Source organism: Odocoileus virginianus, chromosome 9 (genome assembly GCF_023699985.2).
Source record: "Odocoileus virginianus isolate 20LAN1187 ecotype Illinois chromosome 9, Ovbor_1.2, whole genome shotgun sequence".
NCBI lineage: Eukaryota > Metazoa > Chordata > Mammalia > Artiodactyla > Cervidae > Odocoileus > Odocoileus virginianus.
In genome coordinates, this window is record NC_069682.1 from 47,493,430 (window position 1) to 47,510,876 (window position 17,447).

Genomic DNA, 17,447 nt, shown 5'->3' on the forward strand with positions numbered 1-17,447 from the left:
CACTGTGGTGCCCAGTCTAAGGGAGGAGATACAGAGGCACAGCGCAGCTGGTGACACTTACTGCAGCCTGTGAGAGGCGCTCTAGGGGGACAGCTGGCAGGACTGTGGACTAAGTTGAGAGGGGGAAGGATGAGCTATAAAAGGGCAAATCAGAAGTCGGCCTGGGAAGGCCCATTGCACCTGGAGAGAAACAACCAGGACTGCCCTGGGTTACTGGCCTGTCTGCCTGGCCAGTGGGATCTGCATTTTTAACAAGATCCTTGGAATGTTCCAAGTCCTAATAACGAACCTTAGATTTTCATGGTTCATCCTCTCATTTAATCCTCTCCACTTTAGGTTAGAGTTTCTGTTACCTAGTTTTACATACAAGAAAATCAGGATCCGTCCAGTTGAGTAACTTGTAGTGTTGTAGCGTTACTTGAGTAACTTGTCGGACCAGTAGTAACTTGTAGCGGTGTAGGGTCAGGGTCTCGGTTTATGTCCAGATGTTCTTTCCAGTTCTTGACCTGCTGCTTTATGACACATTAACATGATTAATGTCGGATAGTTATCTGCTCTGGTGTCCAGGCACCTTGCAAGATGCTTTGTGAGTCACAGTTAAGCCTTATACCCGCCTTCCCAGTTCATGAGAAATGAACCATTCATGGGGTCTTTTTTAGAAGTTGGCCTAGGGTGACATAGCCATGAAAGTGTCGGAGTGGGTGATCTTGACCCCAGGAGGGCCACTGGGCCAGAGACTTCCAACATTGGCCTCTTGGCCTCTGTTGGACACTGTATCTTGCTCTGGCAGCCACTCGGAGGGGGTCTGTTCTCTAGCGCACAGTGACATTTGATCAATGAAGTACTTTGAATTGAACGCAGCCTGTGGTGTTGACACTGGACCCAGCCTCTTTAAGTGACACAGCTCAAGGTCATTGAGACCGGAACCAGTGCTCGGTCTGTGAGCTCATCTGGGGAGAACGTGCTGGGGGGTCCTCCTCACCTTCAGCATCTTCTTGGGACTGATCTTCTGAGCCACTTCTTCAGTTAAAAGTTATAAAATTTTTTATTTAATCCAAAATAGGGATGGCTAGGGTCATAACATTTTCAAACCTCAATTCTGGCTTCCTTTATAATGTTTTTTGAACATAACTTAAAAATTGTGTACCTTATTTCCTATTTCACATTAACTATGCTTATGATGTGTTACATGACTTTTCTCTTTTGGCTAAGTAAATTTTGTTGAAGTAAGGCATGACCCTCTAAGCGTTCAACTAAGTTGGCAATGCCATTACTAATCATTACCTACTCGTGGGCAGTCTTCTGCCTCCACACTTTCACTGTTCTGTGTGGAGACAGCTCTGCATGTTTGAGTGCTTGGTGTGCTTTTTTGATGCTGGTAGATTTTTGTTTTGTCTTTTTGGTTTTCTTCCCTTAGAATAAATTCCTGGAATGGGATTTTTATGTCACATTGAGCATTTTGAAGACTTGTGATAAATGTTGCTGAATTATCTCAGCATACTTATCAAAATCATAATTAATCCTTTATGAAAAATGCATCGGCATATTGTGTGGTTGGCCTTGATGAATATTAAACTCCTTGGGGGCATACGTAAGAGTACTTACTTAAGGAGCTGCGGCCAAGTGGGAAATGAAGTTAACATCCAGGTGTTAACTTCTGCTGCTGGCAGCAAGAGGCGGCAGGAAAGCATCACAGTTAGAAACCTGTGAAACTGTCTCCACAGTTAGGCTGTGGAGACTCTGAAGTCTGCCTCTGTGAGACTGTAGTCTCCGTTTCCTCACTTGTGAAAGGGTCCTGTGAGTAGATGCGAGTTTGGAGTGAGGAGAGGATTGACTTCTTCCTTCCTATCACATGTGACAGACACATGGTACATTGCTAAGTGCTATTGATTCTAAATCTCCAAGACCTTTTCCCATCCCCTTCTTGCCTCCTCCCTTGCTCTCTCTTCTTCTGATGCATCTCTTGGCCCCTAGTCTGTCTTCCATTTCTAACTCCTGCCTCCAGAGGGAACCTGGTTCTCAGATGTGTTCTTCCACATGTTGACATCTCTGAAATCAGCACTTAGTGGCAAGCCACAGTGTTGTCAGCTTGGCTATCTTATCTGAATGGTATGGCTTACTTAACATTAGTGACTTCTTAATTTCAATAAGCAGCTTATGTTTCTAAAATACTTCAAGAACTTTTAGTCACTTGCCATTTCTTAGAGTTCACATTCTTTGTCTGCCAGACGCCATTTCTTTTGACCTGACTCCAGACCATCTCCAGCCTCATTTCTCCCCGTCTCCTACCACATCTCTTCTGTGATTACCCCCAGATTACGTGAGTCCCTCGCTGCAAGCATGCAGCCCCCTGAGCTGGGTGCGCTCATCCCCTTCACCCTGGGAGACACAGTACATGAGCCACTTACTCTCAGCCTGTCTATTTCTTATCCTGACCACCTTTCCCTACTCCTCAGATAGAACTGCCTCCTATCCTTTATTCTCATAGCTGCAGTCATTCTGTTTCTAGGGACTAGAAGCCTTCATAAGGGCAGAAACTGCTACTTATCACATCTCTGGTGTCTGACAAGCAGTGTGTGCTCTAGTATGCCCATGTACTTATACTAGAGCATAGCAGGTGCAAATAAATTATTATATATAGGATGGATAAACAAGTCCCTACTGTATAGAACAGGGAATTATATTCAATATCCTGTGATAAACTATAATGGAAAGGAATATTAAAAGAATGTGTATAACTGAGTTACTTTGCTGTATAGCAGAGATTGGCACACATTGTAAATCAACTATATTTCAATTTTAAAAAAGTCTAATTTCTGGAGGATGCTTGGAGACAGGCTTATAAAATTCTGGGTATTTTGTATCCCTTTCCAAGAAGTGCCTGCCTTTCCATAGCTCATATCAATTTATCCTTAGGCCGAGTCTGCTGGCCTCAAGTTTCCCAATAGAGCCCATTTTGTTGGATGACTTCAACACTACTTATGCCTATGAGTAATGAGATGCGAGACACCTGCTTAATTTTTTTTTTTTTAATTATATCCCCTGTGAACTCTAGCACAGGTTATGTTCTGAAGTACAAAGTTTATCTTGTGGTCTTCTGGCTTCTGGACTTAGAGAAGGTAATGAAATGCCTATGAAAGTGGCCTGCTCTAGGTAGAACATGAGTTTTAGCTGTTATAGCCTGAGAAATGTGATGTAATCACCCACTTCATTCTTTGGTTTCTGTTTCATCTTTGCCTGACATGTGAGGTGAATTCTCTGGCCTCCAACACTTGGGAGTACTGAAATCAGTGACTTGCTGGGCCTTGGCTGAGGTCCGCTGGGAAAGATGGTGTAGGAGATGGCGAGGATGTGATTCCCCCAAAGCACCTTACACTCTGCTGACTGTGACTTACCTCAGGAATATGTGGTGTGTCCTTCTCATCTAATGGATGAGAAGATGGAGGCTGAGCGGTTCAGGGACTCACCCCACGTTCTAGCTAACCTCCCATCATACGCAGTCTCAAAGTCACCCAGTAAACCAGGGAGCAGAGTTGGGGTCTAAACCTGGACCTGACTTCTGGCCCTCTATTACTCTTCTGCTGCTGGCTTCCCGACAGAAATGCACCCAGTGCGTCCTCTGCCCTCCCTCCATCTTGCTGTGATGTGAGGTCTCTGAAAAGAGGCTCAGGGAGGCAATCTGCCTTGAAGGAAAGGACCAGAATTCTGACACGCCTCTCCTATTTTTTGTGGGCAGCTGGGATTCCTGCATGAAAACACATGCTGCAGCTTCTCATAAAATAAGCCCACGGCCCTTGCCTGTGCAGAAAAGTGTTTTGTCCCTGGGACAAGTCGCTGTGTCCCCCCACTTTCCATTCCGTCATGTTCACTGATGATGTGTCTGCTTCCTGTCCAGCACTGTCATCTTAACAGACAGCCCCCCCCCAGGTGTCTCCTGACCTTAGCTATTCTCCAGAACAAGTCCCTCAGTCTTGGGTGTTTCTACCCACCCACTCACTGACTGAGGGCACTTTTTCACCTTTTTTTTTTTTTTCTTTCCCTGGATTCTCATAACCTGAACTTAACAGTTATGTAGTCATTTTTGCAGAGTTGTTTTCTTTTTACTTCAGTTGCCATAGTTACCAACTTTGTATATAAAATAATCATCCCCACCCTGTGTTACCCCACCAGAAGTCTCACTGTTTTCTGATGTGGCCTTTGCTGAAGGAATCTGATGGCTTTTTAATAGTTTCCTTTCTGGCTCTACCATCAGCAAACATTTCGTGGTCTCCTTTTTATGGATCTTTACTCTGGAGTCTAGATTGATTGGGGCTCAGATCATAGCTTTATTTTGCAGTCTTTTTAGATAGAGCCTCAACCCGCTAGAGCTGATGACCTAGAAAGAGGATTAGGAGATGTGAAACAACTGGTTTTTTTAAAAAAAAAAAATCCATCTGCCCTAAACTGGTTCTACCTGTATTGCTTTTGATTGTGAGCAATATAAACAAATTATATAATTACAGGGGCAATGAGGTCTGTGAGATGATGGTCAAAAACCTAAATCTTTTGCTTTGTCCATCTAGTCATCTTCTTGCATCAACCTAGAACTCCCAAACCACTGGCTTTTTATAGACTGCGTGCCTTGGTGATTTGGGGGCTTAGTGGAGTCTCATCTGAATCACCTGTTCTCCTTGTAATAAAGTAAATGGTAAAAGGCACCTTCTGGCAGAGACTTGTTGACGGGGTGCAGCCTTGAATTTTGGTGGAATGAAGACACCGTGTGAGGGGTCAGACTTGTCATGAAGGAGCTGTGTGACCACCCAGGGCAGGCCCAGTCTCCTCATCAGGAGGATGAGACACCTGCCTACTTAGGCCCGAGCTATTTGGGCGCTTGCAGTCATCAGATAGCTTCTTGCTAAGGTTTCAGTAAACTGTTATTGCTTTAATAAAGGATATTGGGATTTGTTTGGGTGCCAGTCACCGGCTTTCCTGGAGTTTCTGTGCTTCAAAAGGAAGACTTTCTGGAGAAGGCAGAGCTAGAATTTCAAGCACACAACTTGATTATATCTTATATCCACTTCAGACTTCTGTTACACCTCTCTGGTCCTTTTGTTTCTGGGCTTCATTATCCATCCCATCTCAACCTAGAGTTCCCTTCTGGCTGTTCCCTGCTGATGTACACTGCCTGTCTCTTAGGGTCACTCAAGTCCTGCCCCTTTAGACTTTTTTAGATCTGGTGACTCCTGCCCACTCTTCACTGTTCATAAAATTTGACCTTGATGCCGATGCACAACTTTAGGATGCTTGCTGTTTTAAAGACCTGTTCTCTTCTTCAAACTAAACTTCATAAAGATGGGCCTATCACATATCTTAACTGGTGCTTGGCATGGGGGGGTGCTACCAGAAACACACTGAGTGAAAGATGTCTGAAATAAAATTGTAGTGCCATTCTAGATACGTCGATGACGAGAATCCTGTACAAAGCAGGGAGGGATGGAGGGAAGGTCTCTGGCCTTGCGTGGGGTGACAGACATTTGACAGTCTTCTCACGTGTTTTCACTTGTCGCAGCAGCAGCCCTGGGAGGGATGCTACCTATTTGGACATAGTATAACAAAACACAGTGGCTCTGCAGTCGTAGATTTGAGTCTGTGAACTCTTAAGTCTCCATGAGCCTTGGGTTCATTTCATTAGATGGGGCTGGTTTTTTTTCCTGTGGTGCTGGTAAGTGTTAAATGAATGTCAGGTGCCTGTATTGGTACTCTGTCTCACACATGGCCATCGACAGGCAAAGAAGCAGAAGTGGAAACTGGGCAGGGCGAACTCCTCCTGGCTAATCAGCAGTAAGCCAGGGTTCCCTTCTCATGTTACCTCTTTGACTCCCCTGTGTGAGTAGAGTTGGGTCTTCTTGTGTAGTTAGCTCCGTGCAGTTTTGCTGGTCCTCTTAGATGGGAGCAGTTGTCAGCACTGTGATTCCTACTTTCATGTGCCACGTCTCTGTAGTCTGTAAGTGGTGTGACTGCATCCATCTCACTCAGGCTCTTTCTGGTCTTCCCTTGATTTAGGAGAAAGGATCCTGGGTTATGCTGAGGAACCCTGCTATCTCTGGTTTGTCATGGAGTTCTGTGAAGGTGGAGACCTGAATCAGTATGTCCTATCCCGGAGGCCGGACCCAGCCACCAACAAGAGCTTCATGCTGCAGCTCACAAGCGCCATTGCCTTCCTGCACAAAAACCACATCGTGCACAGGGACCTAAAGCCAGACAACATCCTCATCACAGAGCGGTCTGGCACCCCCATCCTCAAGGTGGCAGATTTTGGACTAAGCAAGGTCTGTGCTGGTCTGGCCCCCCGAGGTAAAGAGGGCAATCCAGACAACAAAAATGTGAATGTGAATAAATACTGGCTGTCCTCAGCCTGTGGCTCAGACTTCTACATGGCCCCTGAAGTCTGGGAGGGACACTACACAGCCAAGGCTGACATCTTTGCCCTGGGCATTATCATCTGGGCAATGATAGAGAGAATCACTTTCATTGACTCTGAGACCAAGAAGGAGCTCCTGGGGACCTATATCAAACAGGGGACTGAGATCGTCCCTGTTGGTGAGGCGCTGCTAGAAAACCCAAAGATGGAGTTGCACATCCCCCAGAAACGCAGGACTTCCATGTCTGAGGGGATCAAGCAGCTCTTGAAAGATATGTTAGCTGCTAACCCACAGGACCGGCCTGATGCCTTTGAACTTGAAACCAGAATGGACCAGGTCACATGTGCTGCTTAAAATTCAGGGCAAAGCATCTTGGGTGTTTTTCAACTAGGTGAGTGTACCTCTTTTTGCTCTGCATGTGCTCTTCCTGGACTGCTGGATTCCTCAGACTTGGCCCCGGGGGATGGGAGGGGAGATGGGGAATGGAGTTGGGGGGATATGCAGGGTGGAAGAGAAATAAAAGTGCTCGTTACCACAGATTCCTCCCAAGCCTCGATGAGGAGGCATGGGATTATCTGAGTACGAATTAGAAAGTCTAGAGAAGTTTTGAGTGGACAGTGCATTTGAACTGAGTCTCTTTTAAGATTTTTAGAAACACTTTTTCTCAATAAATACTTAGTGTAGAAAATGTGCAAAAGTACAGACAATTTTTTTCAGAATAAACACTGTCCCCAATTTGTATCCTTCCTGTATACATATCCAATTCTGCGCAGTTTAGATCATACTGTTTTAGGTTTAGTTTCCTGTTCTTCCATTCAGTTCTAACCTGAACATTTCCCCATGTCATACCTTGAAAGCATCAGTTCAGTTCAGTCAGTCGTGTCCAACTCTGCAACCCCATGGACTGCAGCACACCAGGCTTCCCTATCCATCACCAAATCCCGGAGCTTGCTCAAACTCATGTCCATCTAATCGGTTATGCCATCCAACCATCTCATCCTCTTCTCCTGCCGTCAGTCTTTCCCAGCATCAGGGTCTTTTCCAGTGAGTCAGTTCTTCATGTCAGGTGGCCAAAGTTTTGGAGCTTCAGCTTCAGTCCTTCCAATGAATATTCAGGACTGATTTCCTTTAGGATTGACTGGTTTGATCTCCTTGCAATCTAAGGAACTCTCAAGAGTCTTCTTCAATACCACAGTTCAAAAGCATCAATCCTTCAGCACTCAGCTTTCTTTTAGTCCAGCTCTCACATCCATACATGACTACTGGAAGGTAATTGATGTTCCATTATAGGTGCCATAATATAATTACTCTCCCACTTCAGAGAGCAAATGGTTTCTCCATTTTAGATACTATAAACAGTGGGTGAGTGAATTCTTATAGAGAAGTCTTTGCTTATTTAACAGATTGGTGGCAGGCTTTAATTTGTCAAGTACTGTGTTAGGCTTTGGAAAAATGATAAGCAAAATCAGAAACATGTGCCATCCTTGGGACTTCTGCAGCTTAGTCAAGGAGAGAATCATTAAATCATTAACTATTTGTCATAGTTGCTTTACAATGTAAGGAAATTGACCTTCCAAAGAATGGTGCCGAGACAAGAGTAGGGAACTGGAAGCAGAGGGGAGCATTCGGGTAAAAGGCCTAGTCTCTGCAAGGGAGCTGAAGCCAGAGGCAGCGTAGCAGTTTGGGGTAGTGAAAGATGAGGACAGGTAGTAGTTGAGGAGGACAGTGACCTGCAAGAGTATGAATGGAGCTGAGGTAAAAGCGTACGAAAGTGTATACCAGGAACAGCAGTGGTAGTGCAGCTGGACCGGAGTCTGAGATGTGAGCAAAGAAAAAGGGTTAGAAATAAGATGAAATAGGCGACCCTGGAATCTGACCTTGACTTAGTAGGCATTTGGGAGCCATCTGTAAGCTGGGCCAGAACAGTGCATTAAGAACTTCAGCATGTGCATGCTGATTTGAGCTGGAGTTTAGAGGACCAGTTGGACCAGTTGTTTGATTCATACTAGTAAGAAGATGTTGAACCTAAATGGATAGCACTGACGGTAGAGAAATGCCCTGGATCTTTGGGGCACAGTTAGCAAGGCAGCTGGCCAGTGTGGAAATAATGAGATACTGGGAGATTGATACACTTGCTGGCTACTGTATTGGTCAGATTTGATTTATTTTCCTTAAAGGGAAAAGAAAAGGACATTGATCACCTTGAATGCTAGGTATTTTCACATGTACCATTTTGTTTCATCTTTGCAGCCCTGCAAAAGGTTAAGTCATTTACCCAAGATCCTACTAACTTAAGGATAGGGGCTTCTTTGGTGTCTCAGTGGTACAGAGCCCACCTGCCAATGTAGGAGATGCAGGTTTGAACCCTGAGTCGGAGAAGGAAATGGCAACCCACTCCAGTATTCCTGCCTGGGAAAGCCCATGGACAGAAGAGCCTGGTGGGTTACAGTCCATGGTGGGTTACAAAAAGTGTCAGAGACTACTTAGCGACTAAACAGCAACAGCAATATCTTACTCATGCCCCCTCCTCCCCAGCATGTTTTTTCTTAGTATCAAGATGGCAAGCTGAAAATAAGCTAGTCTTAAATTTTGCTGAAGCCTTGAGAGGAGCTGATAGGTAGAAGCTGATCCCTGTGGTCATGAGCAAGGAACCTCAGCACCTGGGACACAGAACTCTCCCTTACCTGGGTGGGTTCTTAGTCCCTTCTTTCCCTTTGTCACCCTTACATTTCTGGTTGGAGTTGGTTAATGCTGGTTAATGCTGAGTCAGTGAACTTCTCATATGAGTCACTCCAGGTTTAATTCTTCCATTCCACAAACATTTATTATTTTCCAAGTGCCAGGCCACTTTGTCCTACTACCCAGTAAGAGAACATCATTCTTAAAGCTAGGTTTGGGGTAGTACTATGTTCAAGCCTAAAAAGCATTGGCTGGACAGTATTTTAATTGTATTTCATGCTGGCAATTCCCATCTCATCTTTTCCACTTTTCAAAAACCTCTTAGAATTCAGGTTTGCCCTGAGGTACGAAGAACGTCATCATTGGAAGAGGGACCTGGATTTGGGTTAGGATTATGGGGTTGTCCTAACTAGTGAAATTGTGGCTCCCATTTGGACACCCACCCTTGAGATCTGTGCTGTGTTGCAGGGCAAAGTTAAAGCTAAATAAGAGTATTGTTTCAGGTTGGAGAAATAAGTGAACTTGAGAAAAGATCGGGAACATAGTTATGGCCAAATGTCCCAGACTCTGACAGCTAATGAGGACAGTGGTTGGTCAGTGGTGCCTGACCTGCTCTGTTCTAGCTGAACACTTAGAATTTGGGCCAGGTCCAGGGCCCAAGTCTTTGTGACCAGGAGCTGAACCTTGTTGTGCCAAAGGTTCAAATCACTTGTGGTATAAATGAGTATCTGGCTGGTTAGAGAATCAGAGACTTGGGCTGGGAAGATCTGTGGAGTCCAAACTCCCCTTTCTGCCAATCAAGCTTTATATATAAATGGAGAAACTAGTTCCATATATTCATTCATATTTATTAAGAAACTATTTGCCAGGGACTGTTTCAGACACAAAAGATACATTAGTGAACAAAACCAACAAATTCTTGCAACTGTAGAATTTATATTTCCTGGAGAGATGAACAAACATAACTGTTAGCTATGGGTTGGCAGGGCAGGGTGGGGGTGGAGGTGGTGTAGACCAGGATAAGGGAAATTAGAATGCAGAGAGGTGAGGGATGGGGTTGTACTTCCAAGTAGAAGAGGTTGGGGTGGGTCTCCTTAAAGATGGTGACTTTTGATCAAAGATTAGAAGGAGTTGAGGGAGTGAGGCACTGAGATTTCTGGAGGAAGAAAATCTCAGAGGCAATAACCATTATAACAGCTTGAAGGCTAGACAGAGTAAACAGGGAGGTGAATATAGGAAAAGAAGCTAGAGAGGTAATTAGGAGTCAACTGAGAGTCCTTGGACTGCAAGGAGATCAAACCAGTCAATCCTAAAGAAATCAACCCTGAATATTCACTGGAAGGATTGATGCTGAAGCTTCAATTCTTTGGCCACCTGATGCAAAGAGCTGAATCATTAGAAAAGACCTTGATGCTGGAAAAGATTGAAGGCAAGAAGAGAAAGGGACAACAGAGGATGAAATGGTTGGATGGCATCACTACTGACTCAGTGGGCATGAGTTTGAGCAAGCTCCAGGACAGGGAAGCCTGGTTTGTTGCAGTCTGTGGGGTCACAAAGACTCAGACACGACTGAGCAACTGAACAACAGAAGAGGCCTTTTATCTTCAGTAAGATGAAAGGTCACTGATGTGTTTTCAGCTGTGTGATATCTGATCTTTTGAAAGGATCACTGTAACTACTGTGCTAAAAGTAAACTGGAGGGGGCAAGTGAGGGGATATGATGGGAGGTTACTCTGATAACCCAGGTGAGAGATAAAGATGGCTTTGAACAGTGGAGCAGGGAAGATAATGATTGGATTTGGGGTGAATTTTGAAGTCAACCGATAGGATTTCATGCTAGATTGAACAAAAGATGTGAGAGAAAGGAATTAAGGATGACTCCAATTTCTTGGCTTTGTAAACCATTGGAAGGATAGAGAGGATCAAATGAGATGGGGAAGAACAGGTTTTAACTGGAGGAATTTAGGTCTTGGTCATCTGAAAGTTTGGAATGCCTATTCAGAAACCAAGTACAGAAGTTGAGTAGGCAGGTGGAGGAGTCTGAAGTTCAGGGGAGAGAATGGTCTAGAGGTACAAATGTGGAGATAGTCAAGGATGTTTTAAATGTTTCTTTCAAATGAATAGTTACATGCTATCGTACATAATTTATGAAAACTTTCCAAAAACATATTTAGTGAGTTGTTCAGTTGCTAAATTCTGTCCAACTTTGGTGACCCCGGGGACTGTAGCCCACCAAGCTCCTCTGTTCATGGGATTTTCCAGGCGAGAATATTGGAGTGGGTTGCCATTTCTTTCTTCAGAGGATCTTCCCAACCCAGGGATCTAACCCGCATCTCCTGCATTGCAGGTGGATTCTTTATCGCTGAGCCACTGGGGAAAGCCCATGTTTAGTCAGTAGAGTGGCATTGTTTTATATTTTTGCAAATCAACATCTGCTTTGATAGTCAGCTGAATTCTCATTTGCTTCCGCTTTGTACCCTGGTGCTACATCACTCATCATGTAACTTCTGGAAAACTTCACCATACACTTATAGGAGAATGAAAGTGGAAAAGACAGATAACTGATAAGTTTTGTCTTTGTGTATTGCCAAGCAGCAGACCACATTTTGGTGCCTCTTCCTGTTTCCATGATGGGGAGCTGAGAAGTAGGAGAGACCTAGAAGGAATTATTCAAAGTCCCAAATGAATGGGCAGAACTTGTGTGACCTGATTCCTGACCAGCTTTCTTACCAAACCTGTGGTCATGGATCACATTCTTGCTGCATAAGGAAACCCAGTTGTCCCCAGTATCAGCATGATGAAAGAATGCCTCAGCAATCTAGGACTGTAGATTTCAGAGTAATGTTTAAATTGGGGCTAAATGGTTTTAGTTTTTTGCAAACCTTGAATAGAAATGCACTTTGGATTGGAAACACGGGATTCCTCTTAGAGGAGTGTTGCCTCGTGGACTGTCTAGAATTGAGTCCCATTTGTGCTTTTTTAGGCTGTGTGACCTCAGGCAAGTCATTTTACCTCTGTGGGTTTTATTGTCTGTGAAATCATGTTTATCTGAGTGAGGCTGTTGGGGGAATTGCAAGAGGCTGTGAAAGTGCCTTGTATAAACTGTCTAAATGAAATACTAAACGGTAGAGTTTTAGATACACACTTGGGCTTGAGGTGGAAGCCTTGTCTTGTCTCTGAAGACAGTGGTCTTTAGTTGCCTTGCTTCTGAGGATTACCAAATAAATAGCTTTCTTTTTTGAAGCAAAGCTGTAGTCAAGGCAACTCTGTCCAATAGCTTATTCCAGAAAAATATATCTATTTTTTTATTTTTTTAAATTTTTTTAAAGGTTATTCAATGATGGGTCCTACTACTCCCTTATTTGTCACATTTTGAAGATATTTAATAATTCCTAATGGTCCCTACCAGCCAGCCAAAAGCCTTACCCAAAGCAGGAAGCCAGCCAAACTAATGTCCCAGGTGCTACCGCCCACATGTTGCCAGGGAGCGTGTTGAGGGATAAGGGACTCTGCATACACCGCCAAGTTTGCCGTCTGATACACAGACCTCAGTTACTAGGGCCTTTTGAAGCTAGAGCCTTGAATGATGTAATGTGGAGTGGGCAGTTCAGTCCTGAAGAAGGAACTCAGATGTTGGTAGATCTGAGGGGGTCATAGAAAATGTTCTTTGTACCATATGCTATCTTGGTAGCTGCTCCACATCAGAAAGAAATTGAGCCTCATTTCTTGAAGTAATGTGTACGCATGCTAAGTCTTTTCAGTCATGTCCTACTCTTTGTAACCCTGTGGACTATAGTCCGCCAGGCTCCTCTGTCCATGGGATTCTCCAGGCAAGAATACTGGAATAGATTGCCCATTTCCTCCTCCAGGGGATCTTCCCCACCCGGGGATTGAACCTGGGTCTCTGACATCTCGGGCATTGGCAGGTGGGTTCTTTACCACTAGTGCCACCTGAGAAGAGTAATGTTGAAATAATAAATGATGTATTTTTCACTGGCCTGAAGTCCTAAGATGTGGCTCTGGGCTACCATGCTGGGTATCTGGTTGGCCACTTACCTGGGCTTCAGGTTTCGTTTCTGTTTTATGAATTTGAGGTTTTTTAACACGGCGCTCTAGTTGAGCCCCTTAGCTGGAGATTCAAAAGCTTTTTCTGCTCATCTCACAGGCAGCAGCATGTGCTTACACTAAAGCTGTAGAAACCCATTCAGATTATTTGCTTCCTCTTGGCTGTAATTAAACCAAATTGTGTCACCTTATAGGTATCAAGTTCATCAAAAATAAGACTAAATACTTTAAAATGGGGGGGTGGTATTTAACATGGTTTATTTTAAATGACAGAGTCTTCAAAACAGAGTTCTAGGGTAGGAGTGGGGCTGTAAACTTTTAAAAGCTTTGAAGTGTGTGGTTGAGAACCCAAGACTAGATTAGTGTCCACACTGCACCTGAGAGCAACTTCCTGACCCAGCCATCAGAACTAACCAGGAATTGACAGGCCTTTCTCTCACAGGACTGCCCTTGCTGTGGGAAGAGGCAGGAGGAGACCGTGGACGAGACTTAGCTGCTGGGGGTGTGAGACCTCCACTCAGAGCGTTGCTTCCCGAGTCTAGAAGGCTCAGGCTCTGATGGAGGGTAACAGTGCCAAAGATGATGATAATTAATGACCATCCCTGGGCTGGGTGCTTTATGACCATTATTTCATTTACTTCTTTTCAAGTAACTTTCTGAAGCCCACAGAGCTTGTAAAGGTCAAAGCCTAGATTTGAAGTGAAGTGAAGTCACTCAGTCGTGTCCGACTCTTTGCAACCCCATGGACTGTAGCCTGCCAGGATCCTCAGTCCATGGGATTTTCCAGGCAAGAATACTGCAGTGGGTTGCCATTTCCTTCTCCGCCTAGATTTGAACCTAGGTCTGAATCCATAGCTTTAGCCAATGTGTATTGCCTCATGGAATTGTGTATAAATCTCAAATGTTTTCAAAATTCAACAAACTGAGCATCATGTAGATTGCACTTCTGCCTCCCCAGCACCACACATCCCGAGATGAGTAACCTGGTCCTGAGGTGCCTGGCACTTAGTCAGTTTCCAGTTGGGAAGTGTTTTCTTCTACTCTGAGAAAGTTTGGAGTGTGCTGGTAAACAACTGGGCAGCCCAGAGGACAGTGAGCAAGGAAGGTTTCTCCAAGTCAGTGCAACCGCTGAAGAGACCAAGGTCAGAAGTTTGAGTTTCATACCCCAGAGGCTCATCCCTTTTAGTGTCTGGGAGGATCTTGAACAGCCCAGAGAGAAGATGGGAGGAATAGAAGAGGAAAGTGCCAACCTCACTCTGAAGTAGATGGTTGAAAGAGAAAGTGAAGTCGCTCAGTCGTGTCCGACTCTTTGCGACCCCATGGACTGTAGCCCACCACGCTCCTCCGTCCATGGGATTCTCCAGGCAAGAATACTGGAGTGGGTTGCCATTTCCTTCTCCAGGGGATCTTCCCGACCCAGGGATTGAACCCGGGTCTCTCGCATTGTAGGCAGACGCTTTACCATCTGAGCCACCGGAAAGTTGAAGTAGATGATTAGGTCCTTGGAAAGAATGGAAGCTTTAGTTAAAGTAGAGAGATGGAGGCAAAGGTATTTAGACAGTGACTGTTAATCTTAGATCCAAGCAGAACTAGAACCGCTGAGCGTCTTCTGAGTCCCTGTCTATCAGTGGGGGCCCCAGCCTTATTCTGCCCTGTCTCACCAGACTTTGCAGAGCTGTGAGGGCAGAGGGGTGTTGGGTTTGCTTCTTTTCCCCAGGAACGCAAAGCTCGGTGTTCACTGAAGACCCAGTAGCTCCAGGTACCGCCAGTATGCAGTGCGCAGGCTGTCCCTTGCTTCTGGGTCTCTCTACTGGTATTTCCTGGGAGTTTCAGTTGGGGAAGACTGGTAGTAGTGAGGCCAGGCCGCTCCCTGGGTGCCAGCGTTTGCCCCCACTGTTGCCCTCTCTGTCGCTCCTGCTGTATCAACATGAGGAAGCTGAGCTGTCTGTTACATAACGGGATTGGTTGCCCCCAAGGATAATCTGTCCCTGGAAGCTCTGCAGGACATCAAAGCATCCATGAGGGGACAGGCCTGCCCCAGGGCTGTTGTTGCTCACATTCTCCTCCTCCCTGGCATCCTTGGCTCCTCCTCGGCTAGGCAGCATCTCTGTGGGCAAATCAAAATAGCTCTTATAATCCTCCAGCTGTGAGCCACGTTCCTGATGGTTGAGGTCCTTTCAACTCCCATTTCCTCTTACCCCAGGGACACAGATACTCCCCCAGCAATAGCAGCTCCTGGTTATAAAACCTGTTTTTCAGGGACCTTCTGACTTGTGCAGGGCAGAGGCCCCATCCTTTTATCTCCAGCCCTGAATTAAGCACTTTACGTACAGTATCTTATTTATCACATCATCTGGGCAACTGTTCTGTTCTCTGCCATCATTCTGCAGATGAGGAAGCTGAGAATTCACTACAGTTCTGAGAGTCAGGATTTGAAACCTGACTAGAAATTCCACTGTTCAATCGTGCCTCCTAGAGCCTCTTTAAAAGCAGCTTTAGTGCGTTTATATTTTGAGGCAGATGCTGGGTCCCCCTCCTGTTAGCGCCACGCGAGAGGCCCCCAGGTATTAATGTCAGTGCTGCCCGTGGGCATCCTTCATAGTCTGACAGTCTTGGCACAGCACTCTGCAGCAGGGCCACCTTCTCCTTCAGGTGAGACACCTGCGTGTTGATTCCTCTTATGTCACACTGACCCAGCCTCAAACATGGGCAGGTGAGGCAAGACTGGGATGGTGAGGCGCCCATATAGCCAGGGGCCCGGCAACAGTAGGCAGAAGCCACACAAGCAGACAGAGGTTAAAATTGGAAAGCAGGGGACCCAAAGTGCACCCCAGGTGGGGGCAGCAGGAAAGCACCCACAGGGGTGCTGACGGGGCAATCTACACACCAGGACAAGGAAAGGCTCTGACGTGACTTGCAGGCAGCCTGTTGTCTCTGATCCCCGTGGCCTGGAGGAAGCCCATTCTAAGTGAGCTTAGCTAAAGGTTGATGAGGATCTGAAGCAAAGCGGCAGGAGTTGCTGGGTTTCTCCCTGACCCATCTTCCAGCTCATTTACTGACCAGAGCGGAGGGCTTCCATGATTTCGTCCCTGTTGTTGATACAGCTGTCTGCAGCCCTGTGTTGAGTGATTCTGAGGCCAAGTCAGATTGGTGAGCAAGAGCCCTCTTATGGCAGACACTTGCCTAGCAATGTCTTGATAGCGCAGACCCCACTGTTATCCTCTAAGACTCCCAAGTTAGCCACAGACTTGGGAACACTTAATTGTAGTAGGCGTGGCTGGGGAGAAATAGAGGAAGCCTGCAGAGAGTGGAGGGAAAGCTTGCTGGAGAAGGTGGTGCTTTGGGCTGGTTCTTGAAGGTAGGTTTAGGGGTGCTTTGTAAGCCAGGTGTTAAGTGAAGTGATCACATCTCAGGGTTTGTCTGAAACTCACCCTGGCATACGGTGGCCTTGTTGAGTATAGGAACTTGGCTGGTGAGGGGAGAGAGGACTGTTGTAGTAAAATCCCCAACTGGAGGGGCATTCGAGACCAGGGCCTGGAGAGAATGCCCAAGGTTTGTCTTGATAAACTAGGGCAGTAGCATATAAGCTCTCAGCCCCTCTTGTCATTTCCGCTAGTGAGTCTTCTGTAATTTTACAGAATCAAAGGAAATGGAGACCTCCTCCAGCATTTCTAGGATTCAGAGGCATGGCAGGCCTTAAAACTGCCAGCTGAGTTTAAAATAAATCAATACCATAAAATACTGCAATGAATTTCCTAACTTTAAAGGAATTTCGCTTTCAGTTAGAGGTGCCAGGGGAAAGCTATAACTCAGCCTGCATCATACACAGGTCAGAATTCTGTATTTTGTTTCTTTGTAAAAGAAAGTGATGTCTGGGGACTCAGGAGGAATGGATTAGAGCCACCCAGGCACACCTTAGGGCATAATGAGGAAGATGAAAATGCTTCTGTTTTCCCAGACTGCACACAGGAGCCAGATGTGGGGCCTGGGCAGGTAATCTTATGAATGGTAGATAACCTTGACTTTTCGTCATTCTGAGAACTGAGCCTGGAGAAGTAGTGGAAAACAGGTGGGGTATATATATGGTATATCATGTTGTATTTGGGTATTAACCTTCTATTCCAATGGAAGAGTCACAGATGATGTGAGCCGGTTGACTCATTCTGTGTTTACTTCCATCGATTTGCAAAAAGGAAGCTCTTAAATGTGTACAGCACCCTTTTGTGTTTTCCCTTTCTGCTTTTTTCAGACATGTCTAAGACATGTCCTCCCGGAGAGTTCCAGTCTAGGGCAGAGCTAAGG

General features: G+C 45.5%; 1 protein-coding gene across 1 annotated transcript in view; it reads left to right on the forward strand.

The window, feature by feature from the left end:
• STK35 (serine/threonine kinase 35) overlaps positions 1 to 17,447 on the forward strand; it is a 42,990-nt gene that overhangs the window by 6,866 nt on the left and 18,677 nt on the right. Inside the window, exon 3 of the mRNA XM_020906319.2 lies at positions 6,043 to 6,792. Coding sequence (XP_020761978.2) covers positions 6,043 to 6,755 — 713 coding nt within the window. The 3' untranslated portion in view covers positions 6,756 to 6,792. The remainder of the gene's footprint in view (positions 1 to 6,042; positions 6,793 to 17,447) is intronic.